Source organism: Phycomyces blakesleeanus (genome assembly GCF_001638985.1).
Source record: "Phycomyces blakesleeanus NRRL 1555(-) unplaced genomic scaffold PHYBLscaffold_16, whole genome shotgun sequence".
Classification (NCBI taxonomy): Eukaryota; Fungi; Mucoromycota; class Mucoromycetes; order Mucorales; family Phycomycetaceae; genus Phycomyces; species Phycomyces blakesleeanus.
Genome location: NW_017265149.1, coordinates 1042105 through 1062634, shown reverse-complemented (window position 1 = coordinate 1062634; position 20530 = coordinate 1042105). Strand labels below are relative to the sequence as shown.

General features: G+C 35.5%; 5 protein-coding genes across 5 annotated transcripts; 3 read left to right on the top strand and 2 right to left on the bottom strand.

The window, feature by feature from the left end:
* Window positions 1-253: 253 nt before the first annotated feature.
* Window positions 254-658, top strand: PHYBLDRAFT_147889 (hypothetical protein; the record flags this gene model as incomplete). Its single annotated transcript, XM_018431969.1, has 1 exon — window positions 254-658. The coding sequence occupies one exon, from the start codon at window positions 254-256 to the stop codon at window positions 656-658; it is 405 nt and encodes a 134-aa protein (XP_018289435.1).
* Window positions 659-2630: 1972 nt separating this feature from the next.
* PHYBLDRAFT_147888 (hypothetical protein) lies at window positions 2631-2939 on the bottom strand (the record flags this gene model as incomplete). The annotated part of the gene is made up of 2 exons (XM_018431968.1): window positions 2631-2830; window positions 2888-2939. 2 exons carry the CDS (start codon window positions 2937-2939, stop codon window positions 2631-2633), a joined length of 252 nt encoding a protein of 83 aa, XP_018289434.1.
* A 2593-nt stretch (window positions 2940-5532) lies between these two features.
* On the top strand, window positions 5533-10419 carry PHYBLDRAFT_31637 (hypothetical protein). Its single transcript, XM_018439979.1, has 24 exons — window positions 5533-5676; window positions 5745-5865; window positions 5936-6024; window positions 6082-6151; window positions 6228-6433; window positions 6500-6668; window positions 6724-6971; window positions 7051-7172; window positions 7249-7409; window positions 7477-7581; window positions 7757-7818; window positions 7894-8198; window positions 8254-8355; window positions 8405-8589; window positions 8651-8734; window positions 8803-8981; window positions 9043-9142; window positions 9211-9300; window positions 9365-9515; window positions 9594-9702; window positions 9771-9849; window positions 9894-10017; window positions 10082-10161; window positions 10226-10419. The coding sequence occupies exons 1-24, from the start codon at window positions 5659-5661 to the stop codon at window positions 10357-10359; spliced, it is 3093 nt and encodes a 1030-aa protein (XP_018289433.1). The 5' UTR covers window positions 5533-5658; the 3' UTR covers window positions 10360-10419.
* Window positions 10420-10476: 57 nt separating this feature from the next.
* PHYBLDRAFT_170757 (hypothetical protein) lies at window positions 10477-16294 on the bottom strand (the record flags this gene model as incomplete). The annotated part of the gene is made up of 30 exons (XM_018436423.1): window positions 10477-10572; window positions 10636-10784; window positions 10842-10978; window positions 11059-11191; window positions 11246-11344; window positions 11407-11467; window positions 11533-11595; window positions 11672-11733; window positions 11789-11926; window positions 12012-12075; window positions 12132-12229; window positions 12289-12412; window positions 12475-12608; window positions 12672-12826; window positions 12892-12960; window positions 13014-13172; window positions 13247-13320; window positions 13391-13503; window positions 13574-13730; window positions 13798-13907; window positions 13973-14232; window positions 14295-14508; window positions 14572-14667; window positions 14741-14869; window positions 14929-15140; window positions 15225-15315; window positions 15385-15573; window positions 15641-15721; window positions 15815-15896; window positions 15953-16294. 30 exons carry the CDS (start codon window positions 16292-16294, stop codon window positions 10477-10479), a joined length of 3891 nt encoding a protein of 1296 aa, XP_018289432.1.
* Window positions 16295-18549: 2255 nt separating this feature from the next.
* On the top strand, window positions 18550-20502 carry PHYBLDRAFT_57416 (hypothetical protein; the record flags this gene model as incomplete). Its single annotated transcript, XM_018440238.1, has 3 exons — window positions 18550-18741; window positions 18810-18881; window positions 18967-20502. The coding sequence occupies 3 exons, from the start codon at window positions 18550-18552 to the stop codon at window positions 20500-20502; spliced, it is 1800 nt and encodes a 599-aa protein (XP_018289431.1).
* Window positions 20503-20530: the final 28 nt, after the last annotated feature.

The following is a 20530-nucleotide window of genomic DNA, read 5'->3' as shown; positions in this document are numbered from 1 at the left end:
CCATTGTCTCTAGAAAAATGAGAATGATGTCAAAATACTAGGCTGAAACTTCCATTAAAGACAACCTCTAAAAGCTAGTAAAAGTAAATAAAATGAATCAATAAGCCAAAGAGCTTTTTTTTAAAGAAAAAAAAAGAGCCATATTTCTTAATATCTAAGCTAAATTTACTATAAATACTGGACATTGTTTTCCGTAAATTTATTCCAATCATCTGTCTATTCAATCATCATTCACTTCAGTCAATATTTTATCATGAAGACTTCTTTTGCTTTTGCTTTACTTGCCATGGTTCTCGGTCTGGTCTGTGCCGCCCCTACAGGAAATCCCGAATTTGAGAATATCAACTGCTTCTCTCTCACATATCCCGTCAATGGCACTGTATGGAACAGCTCCGGAACTTACGAAGCTCTCTGGGATCTTACTGGAACATGCTCTGGTACATACTATGCTTTCATAATCCCTGCAACTGAAGAGTCCAACGGCGACTATACCTTTGGAACTCCTTATCAGGCATCTGATTCAATTGATCTTAATGCTGGAATGGCTTCTATTACTCTCGATTCGAGCGAGCCAGCTGGAAAATATGTATTTGGTATCATCAAAGATACAGGAGATGATATGGACTACACCGATGTGGCACTTGTTGATATTGTTTGATAGATTTAGATTTAGATTTATATTCTTAGATCTTTATTTTCTAGTCTAAAGCAAGCTTGATAAATCAAATAAAAATGAATTTATAAAAAGAACTATTGTGTTGCTCCACCCTATACCTAAGATCAAGTTTAAAGAACCTTGACAATACATATATACTATCCTTTTGAAGTATAAGGAGATGCTTTATTATAGTGCCGTATGCCATGTTCTTATAAGCTACAATTAAAATATTATAGATATATGTATATATATTACTTATATTAGTCTCACAATATACATTATCAAAACCAAGATCACGAGATAGTAGTTAATATTTAATTGTCATATAAAAGCAAACAAACAAAGACATGGCAATTTAATAGCACGGGAAACAGAAACAGTTGTTTTAGTAGTTTGCACATATATGTATATCAAATCAAAACTACATCTGACATCTTTAAAAAAAAATATCTAAATACAAATAGTCTTAGAATAAAATCTTGAATACAAATTAATGGCATGAATATTGTGGTATACACAGCACAATTGAGTGGAGAGCAGCCTCCACGACCAAACACTGGTTTCTTCTTGCTAATGAACCTGGCAAGTTAACAATTTCCGGAACTGTTACATATCAGGTACATGTACACTACACACTTATACAGTGTAAACCAACCATTACACAACAGGGATTTGAATTATAGGGATTTTAATAATAACGGATATAAACAATATTATTTTGTCTTTTTAATAAATAGCACTCTCACAGTATCCACTTTTTCATATATTGAGATACTAACCCCAAAATCAATCCCGAACACTTCAAATATTATTTCCGGCTCTACTTTATATAAAATGAAAATATATGATATGAAGCTTGGTCAATATTTATGTAAATTATGAAGCTAGTATATGCTATTTTTAACGACATCCATGATATATTTTGGATATTTAATTAGCTTAAAGTAAAAGCCAAGATTGTGGGAGTAGTCTCGAAAAAAAAAATAACTCATAAAAAGTGCTAGCATGATTAGACAGCTAGTCCAAAATGTCGAGACCAGAAAACAGTAAATTTTACATAGCTGTATATTCTAAAATTAATATAATAAAACAATATACTTATTTATTCTCTTTAAAAATCACCTTGGTACATTCAACTATTGGTATAACCTCATTTCAATATAACTCAACCTTGAACTCAAAATTCCGCCACCTACCGCACTGTGATAATTCAGATAATGTACATTTATACTTTTTGCTTTTTTATTTATTACTTCGTATCGCTTTGAAATAATTTTGGGTCTCTTTTGTGTCTACTTGTACAAGCAAAAGAAAAAACAAATCCCTTTGTACGCTCGAATAAAAAGCGCACAGACCAGCTTAGAGTAACCTACGAATCGCCGTTATAGAAACTTGTACTCCACTTTAAGAGTTATTGCTACACCGATCAAAACTAAACCATTCGTCTCTTTTTACTTCTTTACTTCTTTGCTTCACTTTACTTTGCAAAGATATTTTGCACAAATGTTTTAGTTAAATTTTATAAGCTTCTACTACTGTCATAGAATAGTTACACAATCCTACTAAAAAAGAGTATACAGCTATGTCACTGCTCTGACGTGGGAGGCAAAAAACACCCCTGGCAAAAAAAAGCGCAGTCCCAAACTTTAGTCGCAGACTGCGGGTATATCAAAATAAAGCCCATTCAACCGACACGGTTTTCTTCTCTTTAGCTTTTTTTATACTCTGGAGACGGGTACCCCCTGATTGCCTGTAGTTGAGTTTGACGCGCTACCTATGGGTCGATTGGGAGACATTCTTTTTCCATTCTGTGCAGGAAAAAGCGGAAGTGCGTCGTCTCTAGCTTCTTGGTTAATTCTTAGAGGCGCAGATCAACATTGTTCTGAATTGTGAATTTAATTGTATAATTTCTGAAACAATGGCGACGAGCAATGTTTAAAAAAAGCTGCCGCCGAGTTAGCATCATGAAAGTTTATTGAGTGGAGGACGGGGAGGAAGTGGAGTTTACTGCCGACTCTTCATGAAATCCTTGTTCGAAGCTCTTTGGAACTGACGGTGTTGCTTGGTAGTCGAACACGCTGGACCCTGCTACTTTGTGGTAGGTTTCTCTGGTACGTTCGCAGGCCCTTCTCAGTGATGAGATAGGGCAGTTGGGATGAACCCGGTTGTTGTCTTACGCCACGGATTAACACCATTCCCACACCTCCTTCGCTACCAAGTCAGGTTTACGTCCTGAGGGAGATTGAGCCGCGTAATGCGGGGACAAAGAACTTGGTGTCATGCTTTTTATTTTTTTACTCATGTAAAAAAACATTAAGTGAAATCATATAAAATAAAATAGCTTCTTTATGTATATCTTTAATAAATAAATAAAATATTTTTTAAACTGTTGTTGACTAATAAAAAAATACGCGTTCAAACTTTTTTTTTACTTGATTGAAGAGGTTAATGTTGTAATTAGGAAGTCTCATTAATAAGAAAAATTAATCTAGTTAAATAAATCTGAAGATAAATATAATACAATACAATATAATATGGGTATTCTTATCATTGTGTTGATTACCGTGTTTGATTTTATGGGTCGTTTTTATCTATAAAGTTCATTAAGAAAACTCAAAATAATTTTTGAGAATAGCAATGGCGTGAAACTTATAACTGAATTTGGCTAATCTGCATGGAGATTGTAAAGGAGATGCATTGGAATGAGAGAGATGGAAAGGTATAAAAAATGCGTGTCTGAAAGAAAGACAGAAAAGTCGTGGCGAGGTGTATACACAAGTAAACGTGCTCATTGTATTTACACAGACTGTGCACAAAAAAATCGATTTGGGTGTATTTAAGAAGTAAGCATCATTACCTACAAGTCTTTTTATATTACAGGCTTTAAAGATAATTTGACAGACATAAAGTATAAAGTACCAATATGTAGATGTCATAAAATAGCCACTTCTCCTCATGGGTTTGCCCAACCAAAAAAAAAATAAAAAAAAATAGCCACGTTTTCATATTCAACTAGGTCTTTGTTGTATGAGATTGTACATTACCTTAGAGTTTGAAACACGCGTCAACTTCCTCTCCTCCTATATCCCCTTTTAATTCTTATGATCACTTTAATTTTTATTTTTATGTTCTGTATTTTTTCTTTAAAAAACTTTTAATTTCTTGTATATATCGTTTGCTTCAATAATACTAAATTACACAAGGTAGACTAGCTGTTACCATTGGGACATTTTAAGAAGCAATGTCCACACTATTCTAAGAAAGAAAAAACTGTTCGCCTAAGTTTATTTAAATATTCTATTCTTATAAATATTTGATACCAAAACAAAAACTAATAGAACCCATACAAAAATTGAAAACCTTGGTTCAAACCAAGTAGTAATAATTGCGCTTGTTGTTTAGCTTTTTTTTTCTTTGTATCATACATTGTATACTCATATTGTAACATTTATGATAATATGTCTTCCTAAAGTTTCTGATGTGCTTTTTATAGTAATCAATTTAAGTATTCACTACCTATTCGTACTATCCGTTTGTCTAAACTTATGAAAGCCTTTCAAATTTCTAGAACTAACTTGATAGCCAGAAGCTCTCTTGTGTAAATTTAATTCCTATATGGTGTGCCATTTTATTCCTAACTTTAGCTACTTATCTACTATTTATCTCAATCGGGCGCACAATTATCATTATATAAAGTAGAGTGGAATTTTGATACTTACCGGTTATTAGCTGATTCATTTACAGAGTTAATTTGTATGCCGGTTTTTTTTGGGTTATATTAAGATGTGAGTGCTCAAAAGATACTGTAAAAATATCAAAGCAAAAGCTGAATTTGCAGCCAAGAACAATATATTAAACTCTTGAATATATTTACTGTATATACATATATAGTCGATGTTTTGTTACTTTCTAAAATTATAATGAGTACTTAACCATTACAGAAAAATCAAGCTTTTTACATATGAAACCGAGAATTAAATTTAGTTTTAATAGTAAATAATCTATACTACAACAAAACGAAGAAAGAACATCTGGAAACCTTGATTTATTTTTGTACTTAATTTAAACTTTCAAAGTGAGCTATAATGGTAAGATACTTGCTTTACATACTTGACAGTTACTGTTTTTTTTAGACTATTCAGGTTCAATGATAAAAACAATAATATTAGGCGGTTTTATCATACCTTTCCCATTAATGTGAAGTCACCAATAACGTAGAAAGAGACTTGATTGTAATATACTCATAGAGATAAGACAGAATAGACATGAAGAAGGTTTAAGAGTGGTGTATTATGAGTTAAATATAAATAAAGGTCGAGAAGACATAATTAACGAAGTTAAAATTATCAGGGAATTAATGTAGCGTGCGTGAGTAAGAATATAGATAGATAGATATATTAAAAAAAGTGAATCGGTTAAAGCAATACTGCGCTATAAAGAGACATGCCTCTCTAGAGTGAGCCAAATAAGATAGTTTAGTTATTCAAAGTTTTTATATAAGGAGTTCGGCATTATATATATATATTCTCAGTGTTTCCTTTTGACTTTTTCACAGCTGAGTCTAGTTTATTCCAATTGTTTAACAAAAAAGAAAGTTAAAGTTAGAGAAAATTAAAGCTTGACAGGGCTAGAATCAGTCATATTCCATTATAAATAAATTTTACTCAATTCACCGAAAAATTGTCAAGGTAGACAAACAAAAATGTCATTGTAAAGCAATCTTCCTTGGCACTTCCCAAAGATTGAAATAATTGCTGGGCGAAGTACAATGGCTAAGCAGCACGTGACGTAGTACTATAGTCGGATAATGAAATCAACAGCAGCATTCCATTTTATGATTAAGGTCAGACAAGCCGAGACTTTGTCTTTGTTCTTGGAGATATGGCAATGCGAAGAGATTCTAGGCCAATTGAACTCCAGAGACTAATGCCCTTCTCTGGAAAGAAAGGGAAAAAAAGTCTCGGACATCAGATTCAATTCACAGTGATGAGGATCCTTTAATGGATGAAGAATTGGGGGTAAATGACTCTTCCTTGTAGATTATGCTACAATTGAAAAGCTATTGTTGACTTGATTGCCTTTTAAGGAATCCTCATTTCGATCCAAACAACGGAAAACCTCACGTAAAAGAATACCAGATATTCCGTTAAAATTTCTAAAATCGAGAAACAATCAACAGCCGAGAACAATTCCTTTTAATTGCAATGGTAATATACAAAATTATAGCTGGACTTTTACATGTCATTTTTCTTTACTCGTTTATGTTTACCAACTCAGATAAGATAAAGAAGAAGTTTACGCCAAATATCATTGTCAATCAGAAATACAATATATTCACATTTATACCAATTGTGTTGTATGAGCAGGTAAGGGTTTTTTTAACCAGAACGATTATGTGTTTATATATTGTTATTATGCACTAGTTTGTTATATTTTTCAACCTGTACTTCTTACTCGTAGCCCTTTCTCAATTTGTACCAGCATTAAAGATCGGTAAGACAATTGGATACCAAGGAGAAAATATTGGATTCGTTATAAAACCAGAACTATTTTTTTTTAATTTATACAGGTTACATCCTTACCTATTTCGGGCCTCTTTGCTTTGTACTTCTGGTTACTATCAGTAAAGAAGCAATGGATGATTACCAGCGTCATAAACGAGATAAAGAAGCCAATTCACAGCAATACCAAACTCTCACTTCTTCAGGGCTTATAAATATTCCGAGCTCAAAAATACGAGTAGGAGATCTCATTGTTGTTCACAAGGACCAGCGTGTACGTTCATTATCTAATTGCTTTAGTGACTAGAAAATATGTGAATATTTTAACATGGTTTGTTAGATTCCTGCCGATATGATTCTTTTAAGAACAACCGAAGAAAGTGGAGCTAGTTTTATCAGAACAGACCAATTGGACGGAGAAACTGACTGGAAACTCAGACTGGCTGTGCCATCTCTCCAGAGACTTTCATGCAATGAAGAACTTTTAAACTGTTCAGGCGAAATTTATGGTAAACCTTGACCAATCCACGCCCCAATATATAACATTTTTTACTATGAAATTAGCCGATTCACCACACAAAGATATTCACAACTTTGTCGGCACTTATTCACACGTGGATCCTGAAACTGGAAGTGAGCAACTAGAGCCTCTTGGTGTTGAAAACTCCTTATGGACAAACACAGTTTTGGCGTCTGGGTCTATTGTCGGATTCGTGATTTACACTGGCAAGGATACACGTGCCGTTATGAACACAAGTCACCCAAAAACAAAAATTGGATTGTTAGATAAAGAAGTCAATAGACTTGCAAAGGTAATATGGAAGAGCATATAAAAAAAGCTTGTATGCGTAGACTGCTGATATCATCATTCCGGAAAATAATATCGAATAGATTCTGTTTGTAGTTACTCTGGCAATGTCATTTATTATGGTCGGACTAAATGGATTTCATGGACTCTGGTATATTTACGTTTTCCGGTTTTTAATCTTATTCTCTTCCATTATTCCAATCAGGTATTGTATTAATATACAGCAGAATATTGAGTGTGCGAACTGTCCAATTAATTTTTTTGGTGCCTGATTCCCATAGTTTGCGTGTAAATCTAGATATGGGAAAAACAGTTTACGCACGCCAAATTGAAGGAGATGAAGAAATTGCAGGCACAATTGTTCGCACAAGCACACTACCAGAAGAACTGGGACGAATCGAATATCTTTTATCCGATAAAACAGGAACTCTCACCAAAAATGGTAGTGGTTATATAGACAATTTGCTTAGGGGGAGAGGCATAGTTCTTACATTTTTTTATTACTATAGATATGGAGTTAAAAAAGCTTCATATGGGCACAATGTCTTACACATTGGACACCATGGATGATATCGTGACACACTTGGGAGCAGCTTTTGAAAAACATGACACTGGTAAATAAAAATACTTTACATAGTTATTTTCCTTCGAAAAAAGAACATTACAATATATACTACATTGATACATATATTTTTCTTTAATATAAAATCCGAATTTACACGATTGTATTCCTTCTGACTTAAAGCATGATCTTCCTCCGATCTGAAAATATAGGCATGTCAGGGAAAGGAAGACGAAATATTTCGTACCGTGTCAAAGATATTGTTCAAGCACTTGCCCTATGCCATAATGTAATATATGTTATGTTTGCTGCTGGTTTAGACTTGTTCTCACTCTTTATTCTTGATTCCTTTTTAATATTATAGGTAACCCCTGTTTTGGAAGGAAATAACGAAGTTACATATCAAGCCTCTAGCCCAGATGAAGTAGCCATCGTTAAATGGACAGAAGAGATGGGACTTGCTCTTGTTTCTCGCGATGTGAACAAAATGCAGCTCCATGTTCGTGCAAACGATATGTTACTCGATTTTGATATTTTGAATATATTTCCCTTTTCAAGTGAAACAAAGCGTATGGGTATTGTTATTCGGGACAAGCTCACTCACGAGATTACATTCTATGAAAAGGGTGCAGATTCTGTTATGACTAGTATTGTCCAATACAATGATTGGTACGATTAATACATCGCGCTTCTGGCTTAATATATTAACTATATATGGACTTAGGCTAGAAGAGGAATGCGGAAATATGGCTAGAGAAGGTCTGAGGACACTAGTAGTTGCAAAGAAGAAACTCTCAGAAGAAGCTTATGAAGAATTCCGAAAAAAGTAGGCAAGAAATGTCGAGTTTATTTAATTACTTATAATAAACTTTTAGATATCATGAGGCAGAGGTCGCTCTTTTGGACAGAAACGGGCGTAAACAAGCTGTTGTTGAGAACTTGCTTGAAACTGACCTGGAGCTTCTTGGATTGACTGGAGTGGAAGACAAGCTTCAGGATGGTGTTAAGAACACACTTGAGCAGATGCGTAATGCTAATTTAAAGATATGGATGTTGACAGGTAAGTGAGCATAAAACAATAAATGTAAATACTTAACAAATATATTTATGTGTATAAATAGGAGATAAAATTGAAACTGCTACATGTATTGCTGTATCTTCTAAACTCGTATCCCGTAACCAGCAGATATACCAGGTCTCCAAACGTATGTACCAAATAAAAGCTGCTATCAAAGTAAAAATATTTTAAATTATATACACGCATACGATTTAGTGAAGTCGCCAGTGGAAGTTCTGGAAGAGCTGGATCATTTAAGAAACCAAACAGACTGCTGTCTTGTAATTGACGGAGAGTCACTCCAACTTTGCCTTGATAGTAGTAAGGATGAATTTATTGAAGTAGCCACACGTTTACCAGTAGTCGTTTGTTGCCGATGCTCCCCAACGCAAAAGGTATATATATAACAAGTAGATAAAAATATAATGATACTCAAACTATGTATTTTTTTTCAAGGCTGATATCACAAGATTAATTAAAAAATATACTCGCAAGCGCGTCTTATGTATTGGTGATGGTGGCAACGATGTGAGCATGATTCAGGCTGCCGATGTTGGTAAGGTCACTTAGAAGAAAAAGCGGCCTGAATTGCTTTGTTGACTCCAAATGGTTATATGCTTGTAGGAATTGGTATTGTTGGTAAAGAAGGAAAGCAAGCCTCCCTTGCTGCAGACTTTTCCATCACTCAATTTAGCCATCTGACAAAATTATTGTGTAAGTGGCTAATATCGCCAGATAATATTAGGCTCAAGTACTTATATACTATCAACTATTTTAGTATGGCATGGTCGTAACAGCTATAAGAGATCTGCAAAGTTATCACAATTTGTCATTCATCGTGGTTTAATTATATCCGTTATGCAAGCCGTATTCTCTGCTCTTTTTTATTTTGCGCCCATTGCTCTTTATCAGGGCATGCTTATTGTTGGGTAAACTCTTCTTGTTTATTCACATATATTTCTAACTTATTTCTAATTGGCATGGTTAATTACATATAAAAAATACAGTTATGCTACACTGTACACCATGGCGCCTGTATTCTCACTTGTTTTAGATCAAGATGTCAACGAAGATATTGCTCTTCTATACCCTGAGCTTTACAAAGAGCTAACAAAGGTAAGCTAGTAGATTTTGTAAATCAGATATACTTTTTACTAACGTATTTTTTTTTTACCTTTTGAAAGGGACGTTCACTATCCAATCGTACTTTTTTCACTTGGCTACTTATTAGCGTTTACCAAGGTAATATTACCATATTATCTCGTATATATATTTAATGCTCTTGATGCTTACTCAATGTTACGAAGGCGGATCAATTATGGTTTTATCCATCCTACTGTTTGAAGATGAATTTATTCATATTGTTTCAATTTCGTTCACTGCCTTAATTCTTAACGAACTCCTGATGGTTGCACTTGAAATCAATACCTGGTAACTAAATTATATGGCATACACTATTGATTATCATAGGTTAATATAATCACAATATTATTAGGCACCGTATTATGGTAATATCAGAGCTGGTGACAATTATGATATATATTGGTTCAATGTGGCTATTACCTACTTATTTTGGTAAGCAATACACTATATTTTTTCAAGTCTGCATAAATATCATTCTTATAATTTACTCTCTTAGACATGACCTTTATCTTGACATGGGGATTTGTATGGAAGGTTGCTGTTATGACAGCAGTTAGTAGTTTTCCATTGTACATTGTTAAGTTTATTAAGCGTAGATATGCTCCCCCGAGTTATACAAAGCTGACATAGACAGTAACTTTATTTTATATAAAGCCAAAATAAAACATAATAAATTAATGATATGAATTTTTTTTTATTAAAGTTTATAGAAATTCTGATGCTCATTTATTATTGAAACTATTAATCCTAAAGAATCTGTAGTTTCCACTGAATATCTGCCATAACCGGCTTTTCAACTTGTACTGGTGCAGGTGCTTCATTGGCTTCTTCCTGGGTAGCAAACTATATGTGCATTGGTCAGATTAGATTTAAAGTATAAAATTATGTATATTCAAATATAATTACCTGACTTGTAGCCAAATGCAAAGGAACAAATATTGTGGGAATAGCGCCTGTAATTTCTTTGAGGAATTTATCAAACTTATCCTGTATAGCTCTGGCTTCCTCAACGAAACCAAAGGGCGCCAATGCTCTCAGGAGGTTACTAAGATCATCTATATAATTATGTGAGTTAGACGGGGAAGTTACTTTAACAAATAAATAGTACTTACTTTGCATTGTGCTGGCCTTTTCACATAGACGTTTGAGTGAGTTGACAATATACTCTTCCTCAAAGACAGTACCCTTCTTTCCACGAGCTCTCTTGCGTTCTTCCCGCTTTCTAAGTTTCGATGTTTTCTTGCTTTTACTGCACGCAAGTTTTTCAAATATCCATTAGTTATTACTATTTTTTACGATATATATATATATATATATATTAATTCTTACGTGCTACCCTTGGAAGACACAGTTGATACACGAGAAGTTGCCTGTGTATAGCGCGTGAACTGACTGTACATCGATGTTGTATCAGAGAACATATCAATATTGTCAAGCGTATCATCATTTGGCAAAACATTGGCTACAATAGTTATTAGTGAATAAAATATCAATGACAATGCGTCTCAAGACTTACTGGGTTCAGGTTTAATTTCGCGCAATTCTTTCAATCGAAGTTTTTGCTTGTTGAATTGCGCTGTCATGTCATCAATTTCTTCATCAGTCTGAGAGTAACCTACACAAATAGATTAAAGTCAAATTGATTTCTTTCTATAAAATAACTTCGACAATGTATACCTTCGATAAGTCCAGGCTTCACATGGGTCTCAATAAGATCAGCTCGGTTATGAGTATGTGACTGAAAAGTAAAAGATATGATATTAGTCATTAGTGCAGTTAAATCGTCTAAATAATGAACATTACCATGCGAATGGCCTCTTGCCATAAGCTGCCCTTCAATAGGCAATCAACAGCTTCTTCAATATCCTTAATAAATAAATATGAGGCGATGAGGTAAGTTATATGACAATTCATCTATCTTCTATTATTTAGGGACATTTACCTTGGCATAATCATTTGCGATAGTTGCAGCTTCCTGATAACGACGTTTTTCCTTCATATACTCTAAACATGGCAAATTAATTACTACAATTTCGTTATAAAATTCTCAAGTTCTTACCGATCAAGTCATAGGCCAAAGCGTGGATATGCTCATCAGTGTAGCTCATCTGTTTAGCCAATGAGAATGACTCTCGCCATGATCCTGCCATTCGGTATGCCTGAAGCGCCTTTTCGAGATTATTTGCCAATGTAAATACTATTAAAGTGATTAATTTTTGTTTTTTTTTCTTTTCTACAAGTAAAATGATACTGTAATTTATAAACATAAAATTTTAATGTACCAATTCCTGCTTCATCGTAAGCATTTTTATGAGTTAAGTATTCTCCATAAACCTCCAGTATAACCTATAAAGATATTAGTACACACATATATATATATTATCATGAAGTATTCATCTTACTCGTTTCTGTTTAGGTTTGTTTGCATAAACATTAAGTGCAGTCAAATAAAGAGAATGCTTCTTCATGTATTCGACAAGTTCATCAAACAGTTCGTCGCCTAAAGCAGGGGAGTATTGTTATTTTCTTATCAATTGTGTATCTCATCATACTACATACCAGCAAGACTGAGATCTCTTAAAGCCTTATCATGTCGTTTCAAATGGTCATCAATGCGGAAACGTTGATAGTATTTCTCTAAGCTTTGAAGTTCTTGCAAGAAAGGCAGATACTCTCTAGGATCCTAATATGATCAGGTAAGAAAGTTAATATTAAGATCGGCTTCAACTAGTTTACAGTTTTTACCTTTTGGGCTTGTTGAGCAACCATGAGGACTAACGAGAAGTTATACATTCCCAGCGCGACATCATATAGGCTATCAGCATTACACAAGAAAATGGTATACTTAAGTGCATCTTCAGCCTCACTCATGTCGGCCTCTATCAGTTAAGAGAAACATCAATGTTTTGTAACATATTAATGGTAGATAAAATTATAGTTACCTTTGATCTCTGCCAAGAGATTCAAAGCAGATTCAAGATCCGGTGGCGAGCTTCTGACATATGTAGACAAAATAGACTGGATATAGCGTTTACGACCCAACTTTATCAGGACATTTCTGACTGCTTCACAGATTGTGTTGACCTTGATATCCAATCTAAAGTTTATAAAAGTAGATTAGAAATTTTTGTAGTTTCAAAAATAATTGATAAAAGGCCTTACTTTACATCGGTCTTGGATGCATCAATGCGACCACGTCTACGGTACATAGTTGTTGTTGTATCTTCGTTTCTATGGATCAAATGGTTAACTGATGTCCATATAATACACGCACGAGTGAGTACCTAAGGTTTGAGAGGAATAAGTTGAGATAGTCAACTTCAGAGATCTGTTCAACGAAACGTTCTATATTTTCAAAGAATTGCTGAGGATTTTCATCGTATAGAATATTAAGATCTATACGATTGCGGCGACAAGCAATAAAGGCAGATCGATAGTTAAGACTGAGACATAGGTAGAGAATACACATTAATATCGATATATAGTAAAATGCATCGTTTTAATATAATCACCATACTTTTTGATATCTTCACAAATTGAAGCCAAAACAAAAGCTCTAGGACTAATTGTTTCCAAGTTTCCACGAGGCATCTATGCAATTATCCTTCCATTTAATACGTGTTATATAACATTCGGCTATGCCTTAATCACTTTTGCGTACCTGAAGGACAAGGTTAGGCTTTAGCTGTGTTGCAATAACAATCTTTGCACCACGTTCAAGGCGACGCGAAGACTCGTCATTGGCATCGGGGATGTTATCAGAAAGTTTGAAATCTAGAGTAAATTTTATAAGCAAATATTATATTTTACTTTTTTATAGGAGCAATATAATATAAATAATTACCGTCAAGAGTTGTACTTAAAGACAAGAAACGTGCAGTATGACTCGTTGTAGTGAAAACAATCCAGTCACTACGAAGGAAAAATGAAGTGCATTCGGATGAAATCAAACGATCATTAACGTAAAGCTTGCTGCGGTCAGTCAATCCAATAAAGATTTTCTATAGACGGGCGAGTATTGAGTACATATTTGCACGATAAGTATATAGCACTTAATTTCATACATACCTCGAGATCACTCTCCTGAGTACCAAGACGAGCTGTGGCGATCCAAGGACAAAAATCAGGAAATTTGATGGCTTCAGAAATGACAGGATGGTCACCAGTACCAATGTCAACTAATATTCCAACAAGTTAGTATGTATTTATAAGTGTAGCATAATTTGTCAGAGATGGTAATTACCTTCGTATACAGTTCCATTGGTGCTTTCTGCAATCAAGTCGTTGTTTGTAACATTAAAGTACATACGACCAATGTTAGCATCAATTGGGGTAGATTTCACGGTAAGACTGTCTTCCTTTTCGGGGGAAAAGGTAGCAATACACAACATGTCTGTAGAAAGCTCGTCATCATATTGCACATAGGCAAATTGTGTCTCTTTGATCCATTGGAGTTGTCGGATAGGATTGTGGAAGTGAGCCGCACTCTTTGAATCAATTTTTCTATTCATTTCAACATGTTAAGATACACACATGAATATAAAAGCTGCTACTCATATACTTACGGGAGGAGTAGTGATCCTACTGTAACGGTGTTCTCACGAGCATTAGCAGAAAGACTGAAAATCTGGATTCTTTCTGTTGTAAGAACAGCCATTTTAGTCCCTGTAGGTTCTGGTCCAAAGGTAACACCCAGAACATTGCCCTTTGTAGGTACTTTTAGTGAGGACATTGGTGGAGGTACATTCTGATAAGCAAATGGTGTCAAGAGAACGGTTGCTAAAAACAAAATATAATAAGTTACTTTTTACACAAAACCTCATCCAGTTATTACGTGTTTACCTCCGTCGACAATAGCAACGTAACTAGAGTTTTCTTCGGATACAGATGTGCTACAGAGTACATCCCATGTGTAGTTGAAGCTATGATAATGTCCAGCTTGATAATTGTTCGAAAGTTAGTATAAAATATTTTCTTCTCTTTCCTTTTATCCTAAATATATATTCCTTACTTGTGCTCATAATATAAGCCTTCAGAGGAGATTCAACATCCCATTTAAATCCAACAATATCAGCACCTTCGGAAAGAACGATATGCTGCTTCATGTACCAGTAATAGTTACTTGATGTCCAGAATTGAACTTAGTAGAATAGTGAGAATATTGATTACAAGTAATACTTATGATAAAACAAAAATTACCAGTTTTTTGCATTTTTCCAGTAGATGCCGATTCAGCTTCAATCCATACAGCCAAGACAGTCGAATCTGCGTTCCAAGAAACCTCCAGAACCCTATGTTTTCCCGTCTCTCTTAATGAAAATTCACCATGTCGTAAACCGTTCTTTTCTAAAAAGACAATGTCATGGCGGTGAGGAAGTCTTTGACTAGAAACAATAAGGTTTCCAGATGGTCTATACCCCAAATTCCAACAACAACAAAAAAATGGTTAGCTCTCATATAAGCTACAGTACTTTAATTAACATTATATAGTTTACCTCCAATCTAAAACATGTTCTAAACGATCAACTGGCTCGCTTGTATTTTGCAGCACACCCTCACGGTTATAGATACGAATAACTCGAGCATCTATATTTTTTGTTTTATTTTGCTATTAATAACTTTGTTTTCTAAAGTTTTAATGCAGTATCCACCTACCCTTCAAAGGATCCATGTCAGAGATTGTAAATAGACTACCGTCACCTCTCCATGAAATACGGGGTTTACAATCATCATCCTCGGAAACCGTGAATTTGCTGGTATCCACTTTCTGTTGTGCAGCCTCTTTTCCGGCAGATCCGTGGAACTGGGTTTCCTTCTTACCCCAGCCAACACTTTGTTGCACACCTATTATGATAATTTTTGTAAACAATTCATTCAAATTTTTGAGCAATTTGTTTAAAAATCTAATTACCTTCACCCTCTTCCTCCACATGAAGGGGGTACTCTGTGATTGTGTCAAAGTCTTGGGTCATCTCAAGCACATTTTTTTCGCCTGGTGTTATTAAGAGAAATAAAATCGATATTAGTATTTTTATTTTGGCTTCTGATTGACAGCTACAATCCATATTTTGAGTATTCGTCCTACCTGTTACCAACACCACTAAATCTTGATCAGGACTCCATGTCATTGCGTTGATGCCTGCATCGACAGTACCGACATTTTCTACCTATAATAATAGCTCATAAGTATTATGTTTTTCTCGAAGAGAAAAAAATGAATTACCGCTTCCTCGCCCTTTTCAAAGCGTTCTTTGCTGATCAACATAATATCGCCCTGACGAGTACTTAAACAGGCAACTTGAAGATCAGACAAGAAAGTAAAATCAACAATAGATCCTGAAGAATATTCCTGGAATGCCAAAGGTATGCGAGCAATAGGAACGAATGCTAAAGGATCGATAGGAGAGAGACCCGTGGCCATGATCTCAATGTACGATTCATTGTCTTCAAAAGCAACATAAATTGTCTGGGATTCGGGATCATTTGCGATAAATGAGCGTGCTGTAGACAATGGCTTGCGCTCTAATGAGACGCAACTATGATTAAGAAGAGGAAGACTGCGCATTGTTACTGTTACAAAGCGTGCTTGTTCAGCTTCTTGTAACGAAAATATTTTGGGCGATCAAACGTCCATGAACAGTCACAAATATGGCACAAAGGCTTTAACATTGCATTAAAAGAAGTATGAAGAGTAGCGAGAAAGCTCGGAAGATTAAAATATGTATAAATGGGTATATAAGCGTGCGCTTATATGTTTTTTTTTCGCAAGGTATGAAACTATAAGTTTACTTTGTATATTAGTTAATTTGATCTATCTAAATGTGTTGAGCCTAAAAACTGCTTATAGCTAATTAGTTGCCCAAAGTATTGACATGCTTTCTGAGTAAGAAAGGAATTATTACATTATTACAATATATGAATAATTTAGTTGAACCATCCATATGCAAGAATAAACTGGTAAATTGCTTTATAAAGCTTATTTTTTGGGCAGATATCAGCCTATTATGAGCCTAGTAAACACATTGTAAAGCTTACATTAATCTATCTGTCTTATAAGTAATAGATTTTAGTTTTTATAATACAAAATTTCTATAAAATTACAGAAGCTATGTATTTATACAAAAGAACATAATATTCAAGAATTTTGTAGACAAAGTTCATTAACTATAATCCATTTAAGATGCTGATCTTAAATAAGCAAGAATCTCCGAAAGATTCTCTGAAGCTCTCATAATTATGCTTGCCCATTAGAAATTTCAAAAGTCAATGAGATAATCTTTTATATACTTAATCCACAAGAGCTTTTATAAATATCCAATGATGTAAGTTCAAAGCTAAATCAAACAAATGGCAGAAGCACGGGTTAGGAAAATCATTGAGGGTTCCTATTGGTGAGGCGGAGGTTTATTTAAAGATTTTACGTCACAATAAGTGTTGTTTTCAATACTAGAGGTGGTGCATATAGCAGATTCTCTCGCTTTTATACGCTGACGTTCACTGCTGCGCGCCCTTTAGCTCTTTTGTTCGAACCTTTCATCTGTTCGAACAACAAGTATCTCCTGTGATTCTAGAACGCTTACCTGATTGTTCTGGCCGTCACCGTCTAACATCTTTTAACAACGACATATATACAAACACATATACGGCATTTGACCATCAGAAAAACAAAAAGAGAAAAAAAAACAAAAAAATAACTTTTCTTTTTAATACGCAAATATCAATTGCTCTGCATTATACTTTGTGTTTCTTAAACAATCTTTCCTGATCAAACATTCATAAATATACAGAATGAGTGGGCATACTTTTGCATTCTCATCTGCCCCATTGCGACGTGTCGACGTGGTCCAATTTGGTATTCTCTCCCCCGATGAGATTGTATGTGTTACTCGGATCCTTTGCATGTCAAAGGAAAAGAGCAATGATCGCTACGGCATGTCTGTTACAAGATCGTTGTTCTAACTACTATCATCTTGATTTACAGAAAGCAATGTCTGTCGCCAAAATCGAGTTCCCCGAACTGTACGATGAAGGCAGTCAGAAACCCAGAGCAGGAGGTCTTCTTGACCCTCGGATGGGTACTATTGACCGTAACTACAAGTGTCAGACTTGTGGTGAAGGCATGGCTGAATGTCCCGGTCACTTTGGTCATATTGACCTTGCAAAACCCGTCTACCACATTGGTAATTTATCAGCAAATTTCAGTTGCTGATGATGTAATGCTGATATATCCTGGATTATAGGTTTCCTTACAAAAGTGAAGAAGATTTTAGAATGCGTCTGCTTCCATTGTTCAAAACTTAAAGTCGATGACGTGCGTAGTCGAGAAAGAGAAAGAGAAAGCTTTAATCAGAAAGCAAAATCTTACATCTCTTTTTGTTTTTACAGTCAAATCCGCGCTTTGTTAGAGCACGAAAAATTAGAGATCCCAAGGCAAGGTTGCGAGCAGTATGGGATATCGCAAAGGCAAAGATGAATTGTGACGGTGGTGAAGAAGCCGAAGAGGGTATGGAGGAGAAGGAAACCATGGATGGAAAGCGCAAGCACGCCCATGGTGGGTGTGGCTACAAACAGCCTGCCATTCGTAAGGATGGTCTTAAGCTGTATGCCCAGTTCCGTTCTACTGCTAGTGAGGTAATTATTTCATCAAATATTAGCTACTCATATAATCTAATTGATATGTCTTTCAATCGGTTTTAGGAAACACCAGGAGAGGGACGCACCCAGTTGACAGCAAGTAGAGTTTTGCAGATCTTAAAGAATATCACGGATCAAGATATTCGTGATATGGGACTTTCGGAAGAATTCGCTCGTCCTGAATGGATGATTACCACAGTCTTGCCTGTACCTCCTCCTCAGGTCCGACCTAGTATTCAAATGGACGGCACCAGTCGAGGTGAAGATGATTTGACCCATAAACTGTCCGATATCTTGAAAGCCAATGCGAACGTTAGACGATGCGAGTCCGAAGGTGCACCAGTCCACGTCGTTCAAGAGTTTGAAGCATTGTTACAGGTATATATATATATATATATATATATATAACACTCGTGTACAATTTAACGCTAAATTTTATAATCTAGTTCCATATTGCTACATATATGGATAACGATATTGCAGGACAACCTCAAGCATTACAAAAATCAGGCAGACCTGTAAGTATTTGTTTGCATAAACAAATATATATATACCGATTTTCAAGAACATTTTGGTTAAAACATACATTACTTTTTAAAAAAGCTTAAATCCATCAGAGCAAGACTGAAGGGAAAGGAAGGTCGTCTCCGTGGTAACTTGATGGGTAAACGTGTAGATTTCTCTGCACGTACGGTTATTACAGGTGATCCCAACCTGTCACTAGATGAAGTTGGTGTACCTCGTAGTATTGCACGCAACTTGACATACCCCGAAATTGTCACCCCTTACAACATTGACAAACTCCAGGTCTTGGTCCGAAACGGTCCATTAGAACATCCTGGTGCCAAATACGTTATTCGTGACAATGGAGAGCGCATTGATTTACGCTATCGCAAACGTGCTGGTGAAATTCCTCTTCAGTACGGCTACAGAGTAGAAAGACACATCAATGACGGCGATGTAGTCATTTTCAACCGTCAACCCTCTCTCCATAAGATGTCCATGATGGGTCATAGAGTCCGTGTAATGCCTTACTCTACTTTCCGTCTTAATCTTTCCGTCACATCGCCTTACAACGCAGATTTCGATGGTGATGAGATGAATTTGCATGTTCCTCAATCACTTGAGACCCGTGCTGAAGTCACAGAAATTTGTATGGTTCCCAAGCAGATCGTATCTCCGCAGTCAAACAAACCCGTCATGGGTATTGTGCAGGATACACTGTGTGGTATCCGCAAGTTTACTCTTAGAGACTGCTTTATTACAAAGGATGTTGTGATGAATATCGTTATGTGGGTCCCCGATTGGGATGGTTATATCCCACCTCCTGCAATCTTGAAGCCGAAACCGATGTGGACTGGAAAACAAATCGTCAGTATGGTTATTCCACGCGGTATCAATTGTCAAACATTCCACTCTACACATCCAGACAAGGAAAACACTTATATTTCACCCGGAGATACACGTGTGGTAATTGAGAACGGAGAACTGCTGTGTGGTATTGTCTGTAAAAAGACAGTAGGTACCACCAGTGGTGGTTTGATTCATACCATTGTTAACGAACTTGGTCCTGAAGCCGCAAAGAACTTCTTAACTGGAACACAGCAGGTCGTCAATTACTGGCTGCTACAAAATGGTTTTAGTATCGGTATTGGAGATACTATTGCTGATAAGGTTACAATGGCAACTATCACGGACATCATTTCACACGCAAAACAAAGAGTGCACGAGATCATTATCACAGCCCAACAAGATAAATTAGAAGTTCAACCTGGTATGACATTGCGTGAATCTTTTGAAGCCAAGGTCAATCAGTCGTTGAACAAGGCTCGTGATGATGCTGGTAAAATGGCGCAAAACAACTTGAAAGATGACAACAACGTCAAACAGATGGTTATTGCTGGTTCCAAGGGTTCTTTCATTAACATTTCTCAGATGTCTGCATGTGTCGGTCAGCAGAATGTTGAGGGTAAACGTATTCCTTTCGGTTTTAAGAACCGTACTCTTCCCCATTTCTCCAAGGATGATCACACTCCTGAAAGTCGTGGTTTTGTGGAAAACTCTTATCTCAGAGGTCTTACACCCACAGAATTCTTCTTCCACGCTATGGGTGGACGTGAAGGTAAGAAAAATAAATAGATAACTAAACAACGTACTTATTTATAAT